This window comes from Neoarius graeffei, chromosome 13, assembly GCF_027579695.1.
Source record: "Neoarius graeffei isolate fNeoGra1 chromosome 13, fNeoGra1.pri, whole genome shotgun sequence".
NCBI lineage: Eukaryota > Metazoa > Chordata > Actinopteri > Siluriformes > Ariidae > Neoarius > Neoarius graeffei.
In genome coordinates this window covers 39,637,366-39,652,343 of record NC_083581.1, presented here as the reverse complement: position 1 = coordinate 39,652,343, position 14,978 = coordinate 39,637,366, and the positions used below count along the sequence as shown (strand labels likewise).

The following is a 14,978-nucleotide window of genomic DNA, read 5'->3' as shown; positions in this document are numbered from 1 at the left end:
CCTTTAAGTTTTACAGCCTCCTATTGCCCCTGTCCCAACTTTTTTGAGATGTGTTGCTGTCATGAAATTTCAAATGAGCCAATATTTGGCATGAAATTTCAAAATGTCTCACTTTTGACATTTGATATGTTGTCTATGTTCTACTGTGAATACAATATTAGTTTTTGAGATTTGTAAATTATTGCATTCCATTTTTATTTACAATTTGTACTTTGTCCCAACTTTTTTGGAATCGGGGTTGTAATTTTAATGTTGGCAGTTGGAGTCTGCCCCTTAGTTTTACAGAAGAACATGCCCTTTGTCTTACTGATGTTCAAAGTAAGACAGGACTGCTCAAACCACTCAGCCACACCTTGCATAGCATTGGTTAATTTCTCCGCTGCTACCAAAGCATTTTTACCATGTATATACAAGACTGTGTCATCTGCATACAGTTGTACATCAACTCCTTTACAGTGCTGTGGAAGGTCATTGATGTATAAACTAAAAAGAAGAGGTCCCAACACAGATCCTTGGGGCACGCCCATTGTATTTCTTACATAACTAGAGAATGTATCTTTGACTCTGACACACTGCACCCTATTTGAAACATATGAGGAAAGCCATGTCAATGTTTGTGTTGAAAAATTAAAATAAGAAAGCTTGGAAATGAGAACATTATGATTAACAGTATCAAAGGCTTTACGCAAGTCTAAGAAAACAGCACCAACAACTTCACCTTTTTCAAGCTGTGCTCTGATTTTTTCAGTAAAATGTAAAACAGCTGTTTCGGTAGAGTAGTTCTCTCTGAAACCAAATTGCATATTGTTTAGACCAGGGTTGCAGGTATTTAGGTGTGTTGTTAGTTGCTCAATGACTACCTTCTCTGCAACCTTTGAGAGTACTGGTAGTAAACTTATCGGCCTATAATTATTTGGTTCATAGCAATCTCCAGACATGAAAATGGGTGTAATTACTGCATGCTTCCAGCTATCAGGAAAGCGACTTTGTGTTATTGAGAGATTGATTAAATGTGTGATTGGGAGTGTTAGAGTGTTCAGATGTTTCTTAATGAGTATGCTATCCATATGAAAAGCATCTTTACTTTTAGAACTTTTTAAGGAACCAATAATCTTTTTAATACGTGCTTCATCAATGACGTTCAAACTAAAGCCCTGGTCATTTTCAGTGTGTAGGCCTACTGTACTATAGGCTTAATGTCATTTTTCTTAAAACGATTGCCTAACTCATAGACAGACTCAACAAAAAAATGAATTAAAAATGTTTGCAATGGAAATATTCTTTTATTATCTTGCCCTGAGATTTGAGTTGTATATCTTCTGTGTGATGTCCTTCTCGCCCTATGAGGTTATTGATATTTTTCCCAATTTCTTTATTTCCTTTAGCCTCATTTATTACCTGAATATAAAAACGTGACTTTGCTAATCTCATTTCATTAACCACTTTATTCCTCAAACCTTTATAAATTAAAATATCTGTATCTCTTTTAGATTTAATGGCTTTTTTTAAGGCTAGATCTCTATGCTTCATCATTTGCCACAAGGTATCACTAAACCAGGGGAGGGTTACTCTCTCCGTTTTCTCTTGGACTCCACAGTAAACTTCTCTCTAACAGATTTCAATTTTGCTGTAAACAAGTCACAGCCAAGATCCAAGTCCTCTGTGGACAGAACATTCTCCCAGTCCAGGCTGTTTATCTCACTCTCATATGCAAGTTGTTTAGTTTTAGGTATGTGCGCCATGATTTCTGAGTGATGTAGCATGTTCTGAAATCTATTTTTAGTTAATTTTCTTGCTACTAATGTTAGATTGTGATCAGACAGCCCAGTGAGGAGATTGTAACTTTTTATCCTCTCTGGTTTATTGGAGAAGACAAGATCCAACATTGTGCTTGAGTTTTTTGTTATCCTTGTTGGTCCTTTAATCAATTGCTGCAGGTTGTATTTATCTGTAATCGCTTTTAGTTTTTTCCTTTTCCCTTTGTCTTCCCAGTTTAGATTAAAATCACCCATGAGTATAATCTCTTTGTTTTGATTACATTGTTTTAGCATATTAGCAAGGTCATTATAAAAAGAATCACTTGCTGATGGTGGTCTATAAAATGCAATTAAAATGAATGACATTTGTTGACATAATACAACTTTTATAGCAACATGCTCTAATGTATCTGCTGCATCAAACATAATACGTTCACATTTAATGCCGTCTTTGACATAGATCATAACCCCCCTCCTCTCCCCCCAACTCGGTCTCATCGGAAACACTGATATCTGGGTACAGAGAAAACATTGACAGGGGTTGACTGTTGTAACCATGTCTCAGACAAACATAAATAGTCCAAGTTTGAGTTTGATAATAAGTGAGTCAATTGGTCAGTCTTTGAAACAACACTTCTGGCGTTTAAGTGTCCACCAAAAAGCCCTTTGGGTTTCAACTTTGGGTCCCATATGACCTTTGCGTGATTAACAGCGTGATTAACAGTCTGGAATAAGTAAGTAGCTCGCTGCTTTATCACTGCAGGATTCCTACAGGTCCGGACGATTGTAGTTTTAAAGTCTTTGGCGTCGTTTTCACAGGACACTCCAAAAGAGTTTCTGAACAAGTCACAGTTGTGAATGGTAGCTGAAACCGCGCTATGTGCATCGGGTATAATTGTTCCATAATCACTCACCTCCGAGGAAGATGTTACCTTTGGATCTGAAGATAGCTCAGTATGAGTGATTTTTAGAGAAACCTCCAGAATAACTGGTCCTGGATTAAGATGAACGTCGCCAGACAGCAGTAGTATCATTAGGATAAAGCCATGAGTTCCTCGAGACGGAGAGGTAAGTCTCTGCTGTTTGGTGGTTTGTTTATCTCGGCCTGCCGCAGCCTGCCCATGACCCAGCACGGAAGAGTATGGACCCTTTTCACGTGACGTCACGACAAACGCGGCCGCCATTTTGGACGTGTACTACCAGTAGTTTACCACAGCCAACATTGAGGAACGGCAGCAAAGAAAGTGTTTATTTTCAGCAAGACTTCCATCATGTCACTATATTGTTGTGCACCTGGATGTAGTAACCATCAACAAACAAGGCAAGGGTTATCATTTTATCGGATCCTGGTAGATGCTGACCGACGGAGAAGATGGATAGCGGCATACCAACGCTTGTGTAGTGACCACTTTGTTGGAGGTAAGACGAATAAAATTAGCCAGAAAAGGCATTACATTGCTGTTAACATTCTGTGGCGGCGAGTGTGTAACCAAATAGGCTAAAATAACCCATTGTAACCTCTTTGTTCTTCTGTAGTAGCTATTAGTTAGCGTTGTGTTCCTTTGCTGTTGGTAGACTGTAGGACAGATCAGAGGCAGTGTCCTACAAACAGCGCTTAATTTGAGGGGGAGCAAGCCGGAGCGCGCTCCGGAACCTTGGGCGTTGGCTCCGGCAGCTATTTACACTGGATCCGGTGATCCGACACCTCTTTTGACTATGTAACAAAAAATAATAATAATAATTAAATAAAAAAATGCAAGTTTATTTAGTGTTAATGTCTGATTTTGATATCTGTCTTGTTGGTGATTTCTCTCATGAAACGACATCCACAAAATATCTGCAGATGAACTTAATTTGCAGTGTTATTACAAAACATGCCCATAAGCGCAGCGCCGCGCCCCTCTCCCCTCTCCTCTCCTCTTTTTTCCCGCTCTGGAGCCGCTCATCCTCTGCGCTCCGGGACCTCCCACTTTACAAATTAAGCACTGCCTACAAATAAGTGTTCAAATAAGAGGAACATGTATTTGTCTCTTAAATCCAGGCCGTTCCCTGTAATCTGTAACAACGGTTGGAGAAAGTAATGGCAACTAGTGAGTGCACAAACCATAGAAGGGAAACTGTACACAGCACCAGGGCAGTGTGATGGTATGTCTACTTTTAGATTGTGTTAGCTTATCAATGAACACACTCGTCACTCGATGAGTTTCACGTCTTCACGACGGATACTTAAATGTGTGTTAGGTATTATTGTTGCAGTCTAAGCAGTCATTGTAGCAGCTAGATGAGCAAGAACCGAAAGGGTCTGTGCCATAAACCGTTATTTCTGTACGGCGTTGCTAATGTGTCGTTACTGTTGTTATTTCTCCCTCTGCTCGCCCTGTAAATGCCCTATGTTGCTGGATAGCGAAGGTGTTTTCTGCATCTCGCTCCTTTTTCTTGTATGTTCTCCGTTTGTCGCCTTCCTCGCATTAAAACCAATTTGAGCCGAAGTCCGCTACATGTCCAAAATGGTGGTCGCGTTTACGAAGGTCACGTGACTGAAAAGGGTCTATACTGTGTAGAGGCCCATCGGGTTGTAATGTGGGCTTATGGCGTCAATATCCAGTGTGTAAGGGCCGCGGTTTAAAGCAGCCCAGTTCAACCGACACTTCCCCACATTCCCAAGGTTTAGATATCCAATATGTGTCGGTCCATACAGGTAAGTCTGCAGGGGTAATGTGATAATGATTAGCAGCAGTAGAGTGAAAAGTGCGCTGTGCATTACTTGCAAGAGAGTGCGTCTACACCGTTTAAAATAACTAGTTAAAATTGTTGTAGTAGCTGACGAGCGTGTTTTACCAAACAATAAGCGGTCTTCTTGATGTGATAAGAAGTGCGTGTCAGCAGCGCCTGCCTCGCAGTGTCTCCGCGTCGCCGCCATCTTACCCTCCTGATGTTATAACTCTTCATTGATGGAAACTTGAGTGCAAAACTGTTCATGATAACTGCAGTCCTAAAGTTAGCAAGTCAACTGTAGTCCTCAGCCAAAAAGCATTACTGTAAAGGCCAATTTATGCTAACAACCCAGTCCTCGCAGATAGCGTCACAGACAGTGTCTGCGTAGCCCCCCCACCTTCGCAGACGCTCTGCGCGCACCTCCCAAAAATTGTGACCACCGCAGAAGCCTCGCAGACAGCGCCGCAGACAAGAGGGCTCTGATTGGTCCACTCTACATCCGCTGTACACGCACTTCCACTTCCCTACTTTCCCGGTTTGGTTTGTTTTCACGACCGGCATTTTTAAAAACACGAGCGAATATGGAGCAGCATGAAGAGCGGTTGATTGAGGAAGTACGTACATCTATACGACTCCAGTTCTAGTCATTATAAAAAAAAAAAAAGTTCTAGTCATTATAAGTAACCGGAGGATAAACACTCCACTAACCACATCCACCAACTACTCCTAGCGACTTCGCGCCCCCTTGCGTTGTGCCGGTGAATAACATCGCGCACGCCTATTATCCCCGCTCAACGATAAATTACAACTGTCTGCGAAAAGCTATCTGCGAAAGCCTTGTCGCACGAGCATGCAGAGGCCTTAAGAGTCCAGAGCATCCTCCAGGTATAACCCTCAACTGTCCTCATGGGGCCGTCCTTCACAGGAGTGATGCGATAAAACTCCAACCAGACACAGGGCACCAGGATGGATCAAGCAGGTCCGAGGGGCAGAAGAGGCCAGCATCTCAATCCCAGGACCAACATGTAACTCAGAGGGACAGATTTGGGGGGGGGAGAGAGAGAGAGAAAGAAAACACATGTTAGTTATGCCCTAAAAATGACGAGTACTAAATCTGTGTAGTAGGCTCGCAGAGACGAGAGTCTTGACATCAGGCATAACACACAACAATGACATGTTAATATGGTTAAAAAAATATATCATGACCTGCTCTGGCTGGATGCTTGATTGGGTGATGGGAGCACACTCCTCAGCAATGATGAGATGCAGATGGGACCCTTAGGGCTGGCCAAGACAATTCAGCTACATTTCACCGGGTCTGGCACATGTGACAGAAAGTCTGACGGCCGATTCCCTGCAGGCTACGATAGCCAGTCGAGGTCCCCACCGTCTCCACCAAAAGATTTCCTGTTGACTCCATGTAACTCAGAGGGACAGATTTGGGGGGGGGGGGAAGAAAACGCAGGTTGTTAGGTATGCCCAATGTCACCTGAATAAGTAGGAACAGTATACATATTGCACCGAGTACAAGCAGGGACTCCGACAACTAACTATGACAGCATAACTAAAAGGGGAGAGCCAGAAGGTAACACAGGCATGAGGGAGCCCCGGGGTGCTCTAGTAAGTGCTCTAGTAAGCCAGGTGATTTACCTACAACACATCTAGTTATGCATATTACCCTCCTGGACTCCAAACACATGATAAGCTGCCAAGGACAACATGACTAGTTAAACAAATTGAAGTCTATATCCTGTTCCATATCCTTATTGTGGAGTGAAGAAAATTTCTGTCCAGTGTTGATGTTTTTGCATTTGGCATAGCCAGAGAATGATCAGACATAGATGTGCTGGCACAAGTAATTCTGCAACATGTGTACAAGTTTGGTAACATTGCCTGGAGGTCTCTGGGACAGTGAGCTGCATTTTGTAGAGCACTGTGACAGCAGCAACATCCCTTCTGTGTTGGAGACTTGTGATGGCCATTCCCCTGCAAGCAGTGAATTGAGTCAAGTTGGTTTCAGACAGTTGGCAAGGCACTAATCCATGACAGACAGGTGTATTTCATAATACTATGGATTTGAACTTTGTAGACAATTGCTCTTCCTGCAGTATTACATTTGTTGGCAATTTTCTGCAGTGTTCGAAGTCTCTGCCCAGCCCTCTATTCAGTTTGGTATTTCCAAAGTACAGATCAAGAGTTGTTGGCATCCTTTTCCTGGACAGTATCATGGTCTTACATTTTGTGGGCTCAAAGGTAACTTTCCATTTGGCAGCCCACACTCATCTTCTCAATGTCTCTATTTAGACTAGCTACTACACTTGCTCTCTTGTTTGCAGATCTTATTGTTGAAAACCATAATTGTGAATGATTGTGTGTCTTTATGCATCAGCCCTGTGATGGCCTGGTGACTTGTCCAGGGTGTACCCTGCCTCTCGCCCGTAGTCAGCTGGGATAGGCTCCAGCTTGCCTATGACCCTGCACAGGATAAGCGGTTACAGATAATGGATGAATGGATGGAATAGATATCATGACTCAGAGACAATTTTATAATTTTCATTTGAAGTTACTTGTGCAATACAGAAAAAAAACGCATCTTAAGCAAAACCACTGCCTGTTGAAATGACTTCATCTGTGGTCATCACTTAAGGCTGTAACCTGACAAACCTGTCTTTTATCTCCTTTATCAACCAGCCCATCTGTGTGTTATCGCTGTCATTTAAAGGTCATTAATAACACACTGCAAAAATACTTCAAGTAAAAGTTGTGCATTCAAAACCTTACTTAAGTAAAATTATGTATTATCAGCTAAATTTACTTAAAGTATCGAAAGTAAACATACTCATTCTGTAGATAAATGGTCCCTGTCAGTGTTTTACGATTACCGTATATTTCGGACTATAAGTCGCACTTTTTTTCATGGCTCAGCTGGCCATGTGACTTATACTCCGGTGCGACGTACATGTTTTTTTTTTCACCGCGGAATAACTGGAGCTGATGCTGAGTCTGATGACAGCCACGCAGAAGAGGAAACGGCGCTTCGTCTGCCGCTGAAGTTGGCAGAGTTGTTCAGAAGCGACACCAAGGATGAGGAATTCAATGGATTTGCTGATTTGGAGTGAAATCATCAGCTTGATAAACTTGATTGACCTGTGTTTTATTATTAATGATAGGCCTATAGTTATTTAAATAAAGTTATGTAATGATTTTAGGCAGTGCTTAATTTGTGAAGTGGGAGGTCCCGGAACGCAGGAGGTGGGTGGGTCCGGCGACTCAAAAAAAAAAAAGGCGGGGGGTGGTTTACTATAACTTTACGCACACGTGCTTATTGTGTGTGTAAAAAAAAATAATGTCAGACATTATGATCTTAGAAAACGCTTTAGTGACGAACAGTTACAGACAGTAATGTCGTGATGTTATAAAATATTTTTTATTAGGCTATATTAAATTATATATTAAATTTATCTTCTAAAATAACAGACTGTACTCATATCACAACCGGTTTATTTCACCATTGGAGATCAGATCACACAAGACATGAGTTAAATGACTCATTTAAAGGATTTAAGTAGGGGATTTAGGCTCAGGTGGGTAAGGCGCCATACCATAAATCTGGGGACCTGAGTTTGATTCCGACCTGCGGTCATTTTCCGAGCCCTCCCTGTTTTTCTCCTGCTCATTAAAAGCAGTGCCAGCAAACATACCGTAAGTGCAATCAATTCAAGTAATAGTTAAGAAATAAAGTGTTTACAAAACAAGTTGGAGAATTCATTTTAAAAATTTTAGTAAGCTTTCTTGTTTTTTTGCCATTTTTTCCACAGCGCAAGCTAACGGCTACAAAAAACCCGGTGTTCTGTTGAGTGGAAGTATACACCCCATGTCCCCCCCCCCTTCCCCTTAGATTTTGTGGATGTCATAGGAGAGAAAATCAACAACAGATCAAAATCAAAACCGAACACTAAACAAATTATTTACTTAATTTATTGTTTGATTTTTTTCCCCTTTGTGATGGTCACGCAGGTGATCTGATCCATTTAAATAGCTGCAGGAACACCGAATGAAATGAAAATAGCTGCCGGATCCGACAACGGAGGTTACGGATCTTGTTCCGTCATGTTCCGGCTCAAATTAAGCCCTGATTTTAGGCCTATAGGCTATTGAATAACTTGATGTTACGGTACATATTCAGCCAATTTTTCTCTGGGCTATTATAAATGATTTTGTTTTGCATATTTAAAAATAACTCTCCTTCCAAGATGAACTTTATTCTTCGTCTCTGATGTTATGGTGTTAATGGTCTGAACAACGTTTAATGTTTTTATCGGATATGACGTTAACTGGCAGGCGCACTTTCTGCCTGTTTTTTTTCTCTGAGCGGTTGTTGTTTTTTTTCACTAGACGGTTGTTTTTACTACCGTACCTGTCTTTGGAGATGATATACCTATAGCCTACTTGACCTCTGATTTGATGAAATAAAATTCGACAAAAATGAAGGACACTCCTTGATGATGACTACAGCTTTAATAACAAAGATGAAAGAGCCATGGGGTGATAAGCCCTACCGGTAAAAATATTCTAAAAGCAAACTGATTAATGCATCAGTAATAGGCTACTAATATTAGTTATAATAATAAAGGCTATTAGTAATAACAATAGTGATAGTATTAAAGATAGTAGTAGATATTTAAAATAATCAGACTAAGCTACTTACAGGGCAAAGGGCACGTTATCACTGCTCAGCTGTTCGTTTATTAAATAAACAATGCAGTCGCGCAGTAACCACGTGTCGCTTATCAGATACAATCACAGATTCTATGGATAGAATAACCCTTCAAAAAAGTGCGACTTGTAGTCCGGTGCGATGTATATGTTTTTTTCGTCTTCATAATGCATTTTTTGGCTGATGCAACTTAAACTCCGGAGCGACGTATAGTCCGGAAATGGATTAACATTACAGTTGAAGTATGTTGCATGTTACTGTTGTAGATGTTTCAGATTGAGCTCATTTTAACTGCTTTATATACTTTTGGGTAGTTTAATGTACAGTAATGCATCGTATTCTATAAGGTCATCATTTGTTTGTAGCGTCACTGTCCTGTGGGAACCATATTATCTCTAATCAGTCAACTTTTCATGATCTCAGAAAAACAGCCCTGTTTTCATCTTTGTGACAATGCATTTTTCAGCCAAGTCGAGAAGATTTTTAAATAGGTTATTTAACTTTAGAATTAGGATATGTTTCTCAAACCATAAAGGAACACTTATTCAGTTTATCACAATCAAATTCAAAACCATCAAATTTGGAGATACATGGTTTGCACTGGAGAGTGTGGCACTCGCAGCTGCGACGGGGAGAACACAGACAACCAGAGGTGGGTAGAGTAGCCAAAAATTGTACTCAAGTAAGAGTATTGTTACTTTAGAATAATATTGTAAAAGTAAAAAGTAGTTATCCAATTACCGGTTGTTAGGGTTCTGCTGGGATTCAAACCCGGGTCACTGGCATGACAATCCAGCAAACCCCCACTAGGCCACCAGGGGGATGACTCAAGTGCACAGGCGTGAGGCAAAAGTAGAGTATCAATGTTCCTGCATTCTGGTGGATTTTTGGAGTGACCTGCTGTGCCATACCTACATTCTTACACACCCTGACTTGCCAGGCCTTCAGCTTGTGGCCAACAAAAGCACCAAGTTTTGGCTTAAAAGCCCCCACACTAGAAAACTACAGATGACTGCCAATGTTCCTGTAGCCCTATAGACCTGTGTTTCAGATTTAAAGGCAAGTTCATGTTTGAAAATATTTCATCAGCTAAGCCTAAACACCTTCTGAATTGAAACTAAATGTTAAGTTTTTAAGAACTGTTGCAAAAAATAAGATTGTCCCTCACTGACTATTCATTATGCATTTAAGGGCTTTCCCCACCACTAGGTTCAGCAGAAGATTGGCATGGGGAAAAATATCAACAGCAAAAGAACAAATAAAATGCTTAAACAGTAAGCAAAATGTGCATGTGCTACAAGAAACATTAAAATGATTAAGTTTGAACAGTATTGAAACACAAAAAGCTGAACCTTGGCCATAGGTGGGAATGTGAACACAAAGTTGGGCTTAAAAATTTTGGTCATACTTAAATAAGCTATATTAATATATTTCTTATTAATTTATTTATTGTCTATGTTTCTTATTAGTAATAGAGCATTCGTCAGGGCCTGTTATCTGACAAATATTCTCTGCCTGTCTTGCCCTCTTTGAAACCCTGTCTCCTCAGTATATTGTTCTCTGTCTTTTTTTTTAATTATTCACAAGTTCAAGTTCTTTGATATTACAGGTGACCATGCTTTATTTACTTTAACTGAGCAATTACATACATCATAAATAATTAAAAATAAATACCCTGTAAATAAACAATAGGTATGGTGGCTAATGGCTCTTCTTGCATTTGTAATATTATCTCTTACTTGCTTTATTTTACAACATTTCCAGTATGGCTTCAAATAAAGTCATAAAGTATGATAACATACAGTAAACAAACTAAAAATGCGCCTGTTAGAACCTGCGTCTGTCCTAGTTCAGATGCGTCGATATAAGAGCGCTCTGGAGCAGGGTAAAAACAAACCACACGAATGAAATCAATCTGGTTTATTCATGCACTGCTCAGTGATACACAGAAAAAGCAGGGTTTATATACATCAGAAGCTTGCGTGACAAGATAAGTAAGGGGCTCGGGGGCACAAGGTGAAACTCGCCAGATAAGGAGTCGTTTTTGTTATACATGAAAGAGCAGACCATACACCCCCTAGAACAGGAGGAACCAGGAATGTGGTTTCAGCGAAACTAGAAGGTACAGAGAAAATAAAAGAGTATGTTCTCGCGATTATGCACGTTTACCAGGGTGTGAAAGGGTCATAAAGCTCAGGACAGCTATGCACGAGAACACACACAATCTTACAATCCCCTCTTTTATACTTTGTTTACAGAGTATAACTACAGTTTAGACTCTAACGTATTGACAGACATAACAAGACTGATTAGTATGTTGTTTAGCAGTCCAATTGGCAAATCGCCAAAAAACGTTGTCCTCGTGGCTGGCTTGAGCGGGATTCCCTGCTCCAAGCGCTAAGACCAATACCAGAAGGAAAGTCATACTGGTCACTGACTTTGTTCTTTCTGTGTCCACAGGATGTAGATAGTTGAAGGTAGCCCAGGCTCACGTGTCTTCCAGATTCCTCAGTTCAGAAGTCTGCGGGACGCACCGACCATCCCCTCTTTGTAGATCAGCCGAAACCGGATCACTCCGGATGCTGGAAAGGGGATCCCTGAAAAGGCCGTCAGCTATTGTCACAGCAACTTTCTGAAACACAAAAACCTGTTAAGCATCAACAATATAGATTTCTATTACATTGGAGCCTTCTTTATTCGACTGGCATGAATCCACTGTGGAAAAAGGTCAGTTAGTACAGCCGTTCGAGTTACAGCGAGCACATCCGTGGGTTCACTGTAGGGTGGTTCCTCTAGAGGAGTGCCTAATTTAGCGAATTTCTTTACCAACACTTTATCCCCTACCTCAAAGGGGTGAGTGGGTGCCTCAGGAATAGGAGGCTTTTTGGAATTTAGTCTCGTCCAGTATTCATCCAACACCCGCATGAGACCCACGGCGTACTCACTGAGATGTACATCAAGATCACTCGTTCCTATAGCCTGCATACCTCTGCGCCAGGGTGTAGGAAAAGGCCGGCCCATCACGAGCTCGTACGGAGACAGGTTGTCGAGGGCCACTTGAGCGGTCATTCGCATGTCAGCGAGAACTAAAGGCAAAACTTGTACCCAATTTTTAGTACCAGCTTCTTGCATGGCTTTACGCAGCTTACCCTTGATTGTTCTATTTGCGCGCTCCACAATGCCGGAGGACTGCGGATGGTACGGGATGTGGAAACGCCAATGGATCTTTAAGTCTTTACACAGTTCTTGTGTCACCTTAGAGGTGAACGGCGTACCTTTGTCAGAGTCTATCCCTACCGGGAGACCATAACGCGGAATGATTTCTTGCGTCAATTTGTTTACCGCCGTGCGAGCGTCTTCTTTCCCACAGGGGAAAGCCTCCACCCATCGTGAAAATTTGTCGACCATGACCAAAAGATACTTAAAGGGGCCCTGCTTTGGCATGTGAGTGAAGTCAATCTGCCATTCTTGGAACGGCGTGTCAGGTATGGGAAGGTGCTGATGTACCGCGCCTGGTTTAGATGGATTATTCTGGGCGCACGTTAAACATCTGTCTAGAATGTGATGTACATCGGTGTGTATTTTGTCGATGCAAAATATTTTGGATAAATCCTCCACTACCCCCCTTCGTCCGCGGTGAGTGGGACCATGAAACTCGCGGACGAGAAATGGAGTGCAATGTCTAGGCAAACAAAGGCGGCCCTGAGCATCGATCCGAACGCCGTCAGACGGCTGCGCGCCGCATGAGTCCCAGAAATGGTTGTCTGAGGCCGAAGCGGAGGCCTGGAGGGAGATCAAGTCAATGTCCGGAAGAACGGCACTAATCATACGGCTGGATGAGACCAGGGAGAGAGTAAGCGAAGGCGGAAAAACACCGGAGGCAGCCGCGGCTTTGGCAATGCGATCGGCGAGAGAGTTTCCCCTGATCTCAAAAGAGTCCCCAATACAATGAGCACGAGTCTTAACAATGGCTAAAGAGCGCGGGAGAAGACACGCTGTAATAAGATCAGTAACAAGCGAAGAATGAGAAATGGGCTTACCGTCTGCAGTGGTGAACCCACGCGAAGCCCAAATCCGACCAAAGTCATGAGCAACGCCGAAAGCGTAACGTGAGTCAGTGTAGATAGTGACGTCTGTGTCCTGAGCAATAACACATGCACGGGTTAGAGCGTATAGTTCGGCAGCCTGAGCCGAGGAAAAAGGAAGAGAAAAAGCTTCAACAGTTTCATCAGGAAGGCGGCACACAGAATAACCACACACGAAAACGCCGTCAGAGGGGCGTGAGCACGAGCCGTCCACAAACAGCGAATCACCTGAAAGTAACGGGGTGGAGCGTAAGTCGGGGCGGATACTTGTCTCGAAAAGAATGCTAGAAATGCAGTCGTGTGTTTCAGAAGGAAGAAAATCATCCTGTGAATTGAGGAGGCGCTGAAGCGCGTGCGCGAGAGAATCAAAGGAGGAGGAGGGCTTAACAGTAAGGTTCTCGGTGGCCAAAAGAATAGACTCGTATCCAGAGCGACGCTGCGCAGATAAATGCTGGGTACTGAGGTTCTTTAAAACGTGCACTACATCATGTGAGGTGTGGAGAACGAGCGGGTGAGACAAAACCAGCCGTTCAGCGTCCGTGACCATGACAGCACATGCAGCCACCGCCCTGAGGCAAGCAGGGAGACCCTGTGCCACAGAATCGAGAGTTTTAGAGAGGAACGCACAAGGCCGCATACCCCCCCCGTGCTCCTGCGCCAAAACCCCAGACGCAGTTCCCTGCTGGTTGCACACATATAAATGAAACGGCAAACGGTAATTCGGAAGTCCGAGAGCAGGGGCCGAGCATAAAGCCTGTTTCAAGGCCCTGAAGGCCGACAACATCTCGTCAGACCATACCAAGGGCTGAGTCAAAGGGTCCGAGTGCAGAATTGCAGAGCGCAGACACTTGTCATAGGTGGAACAGTCAGGAATCCACTGGCGGCAGTAATTGATAAGTCCCAGAAAAGCCATGAGGGCGTGTTTTGTGGCGGGCACCTGAGTGTCTAGGATGACCTGCACACGCTCGGGGCTGAGCCTGCGGGAGCCCTGGGAGAGATCGTGACCCAGGTATCGGACAGTGGGGAGGCAGAACTGAAGCTTAGTTCGTGAGACCTTAAAGCCTTCTTGCGCCAGAAGGGAGAGGAGAGCAAGTGTAGCTGTAGCGCAAATGTCCTTATCCTCCGCCGTTACCAGAAGATCATCCGCATACTGGAGCACGGAGGAGCCCGAGGGGAGGCACAAACCGGCCAAGGCGTCCCTCACTACGGCTGTAAAAACCGCGGGGGAATCGACATATCCTTGGGGTAACCTGGTCCATGTGTACTGCTTTCCCCTGTGCGTAAAAGCGAACAGGGGCTGTGTGTCGTGGCCCACAGGGACGCTGAAAAAGGCAGAACAGAGGTCAATCACAGAGAAAAACGCATGTTCACACGGAATCGAGGCCATAAGAGAGGGAACGTCTGGAACTAATGGGGCGACTGGGACAATAAGCTCATTAATCTTACGCAAATCCTGGGTGAAACGCCACGTGCCGTTGGGCTTCTGCACCGGATTCACTGGGGTGTTATAAGGGCTAACACAGGGAACGACCACACCTTGCTCTAGGAGAGAACATAAAACATCATCAATGCCAGACAGTTTAGCGGGGGAAAGGGGGTACTGTTTCACATATACTGGCGAAGAGTGTTTAATGACCGCCTCGTAAGGGGTACAGTTAACAAAGCCCACCTCGTCCTTATGTTCCGCCCAAAGAGAAGCTGGGA

At 43.1% G+C, this 14,978-nt stretch overlaps 1 protein-coding gene across 1 annotated transcript; it reads right to left on the bottom strand.

Annotated features, from left to right (window-relative positions):
* Positions 1–11,031: 11,031 nt before the first annotated feature.
* Positions 11,032–14,592, bottom strand: LOC132896692 (protein NYNRIN-like). The gene is made up of 2 exons (XM_060937705.1): positions 13,230–14,592; positions 11,032–11,786 (listed from the first exon to the last, which is right to left on the bottom strand). Exons 1-2 carry the CDS (start codon positions 14,185–14,187, stop codon positions 11,698–11,700), a joined length of 1,047 nt encoding a protein of 348 aa, XP_060793688.1. The 5' UTR covers positions 14,188–14,592; the 3' UTR covers positions 11,032–11,697.
* Between the last annotated feature and the right edge of the window lie 386 nt (positions 14,593–14,978).

Excerpts from the sequence above, each read along its gene's own strand:
- LOC132896692 (XM_060937705.1), bottom strand. The coding sequence starts at position 14,187 with ATGGCTTTTCTGGGACTTATCAATTACTGCCGCCAGTGGATTCCTGAC. Across the intron at positions 11,787-13,229 it reads TGGGTTCACCACTGCAGACG|GGATCCCCTTTCCAGCATCC; the intron begins GTAAGCCCATTT and ends CGGCCTTTTCAG.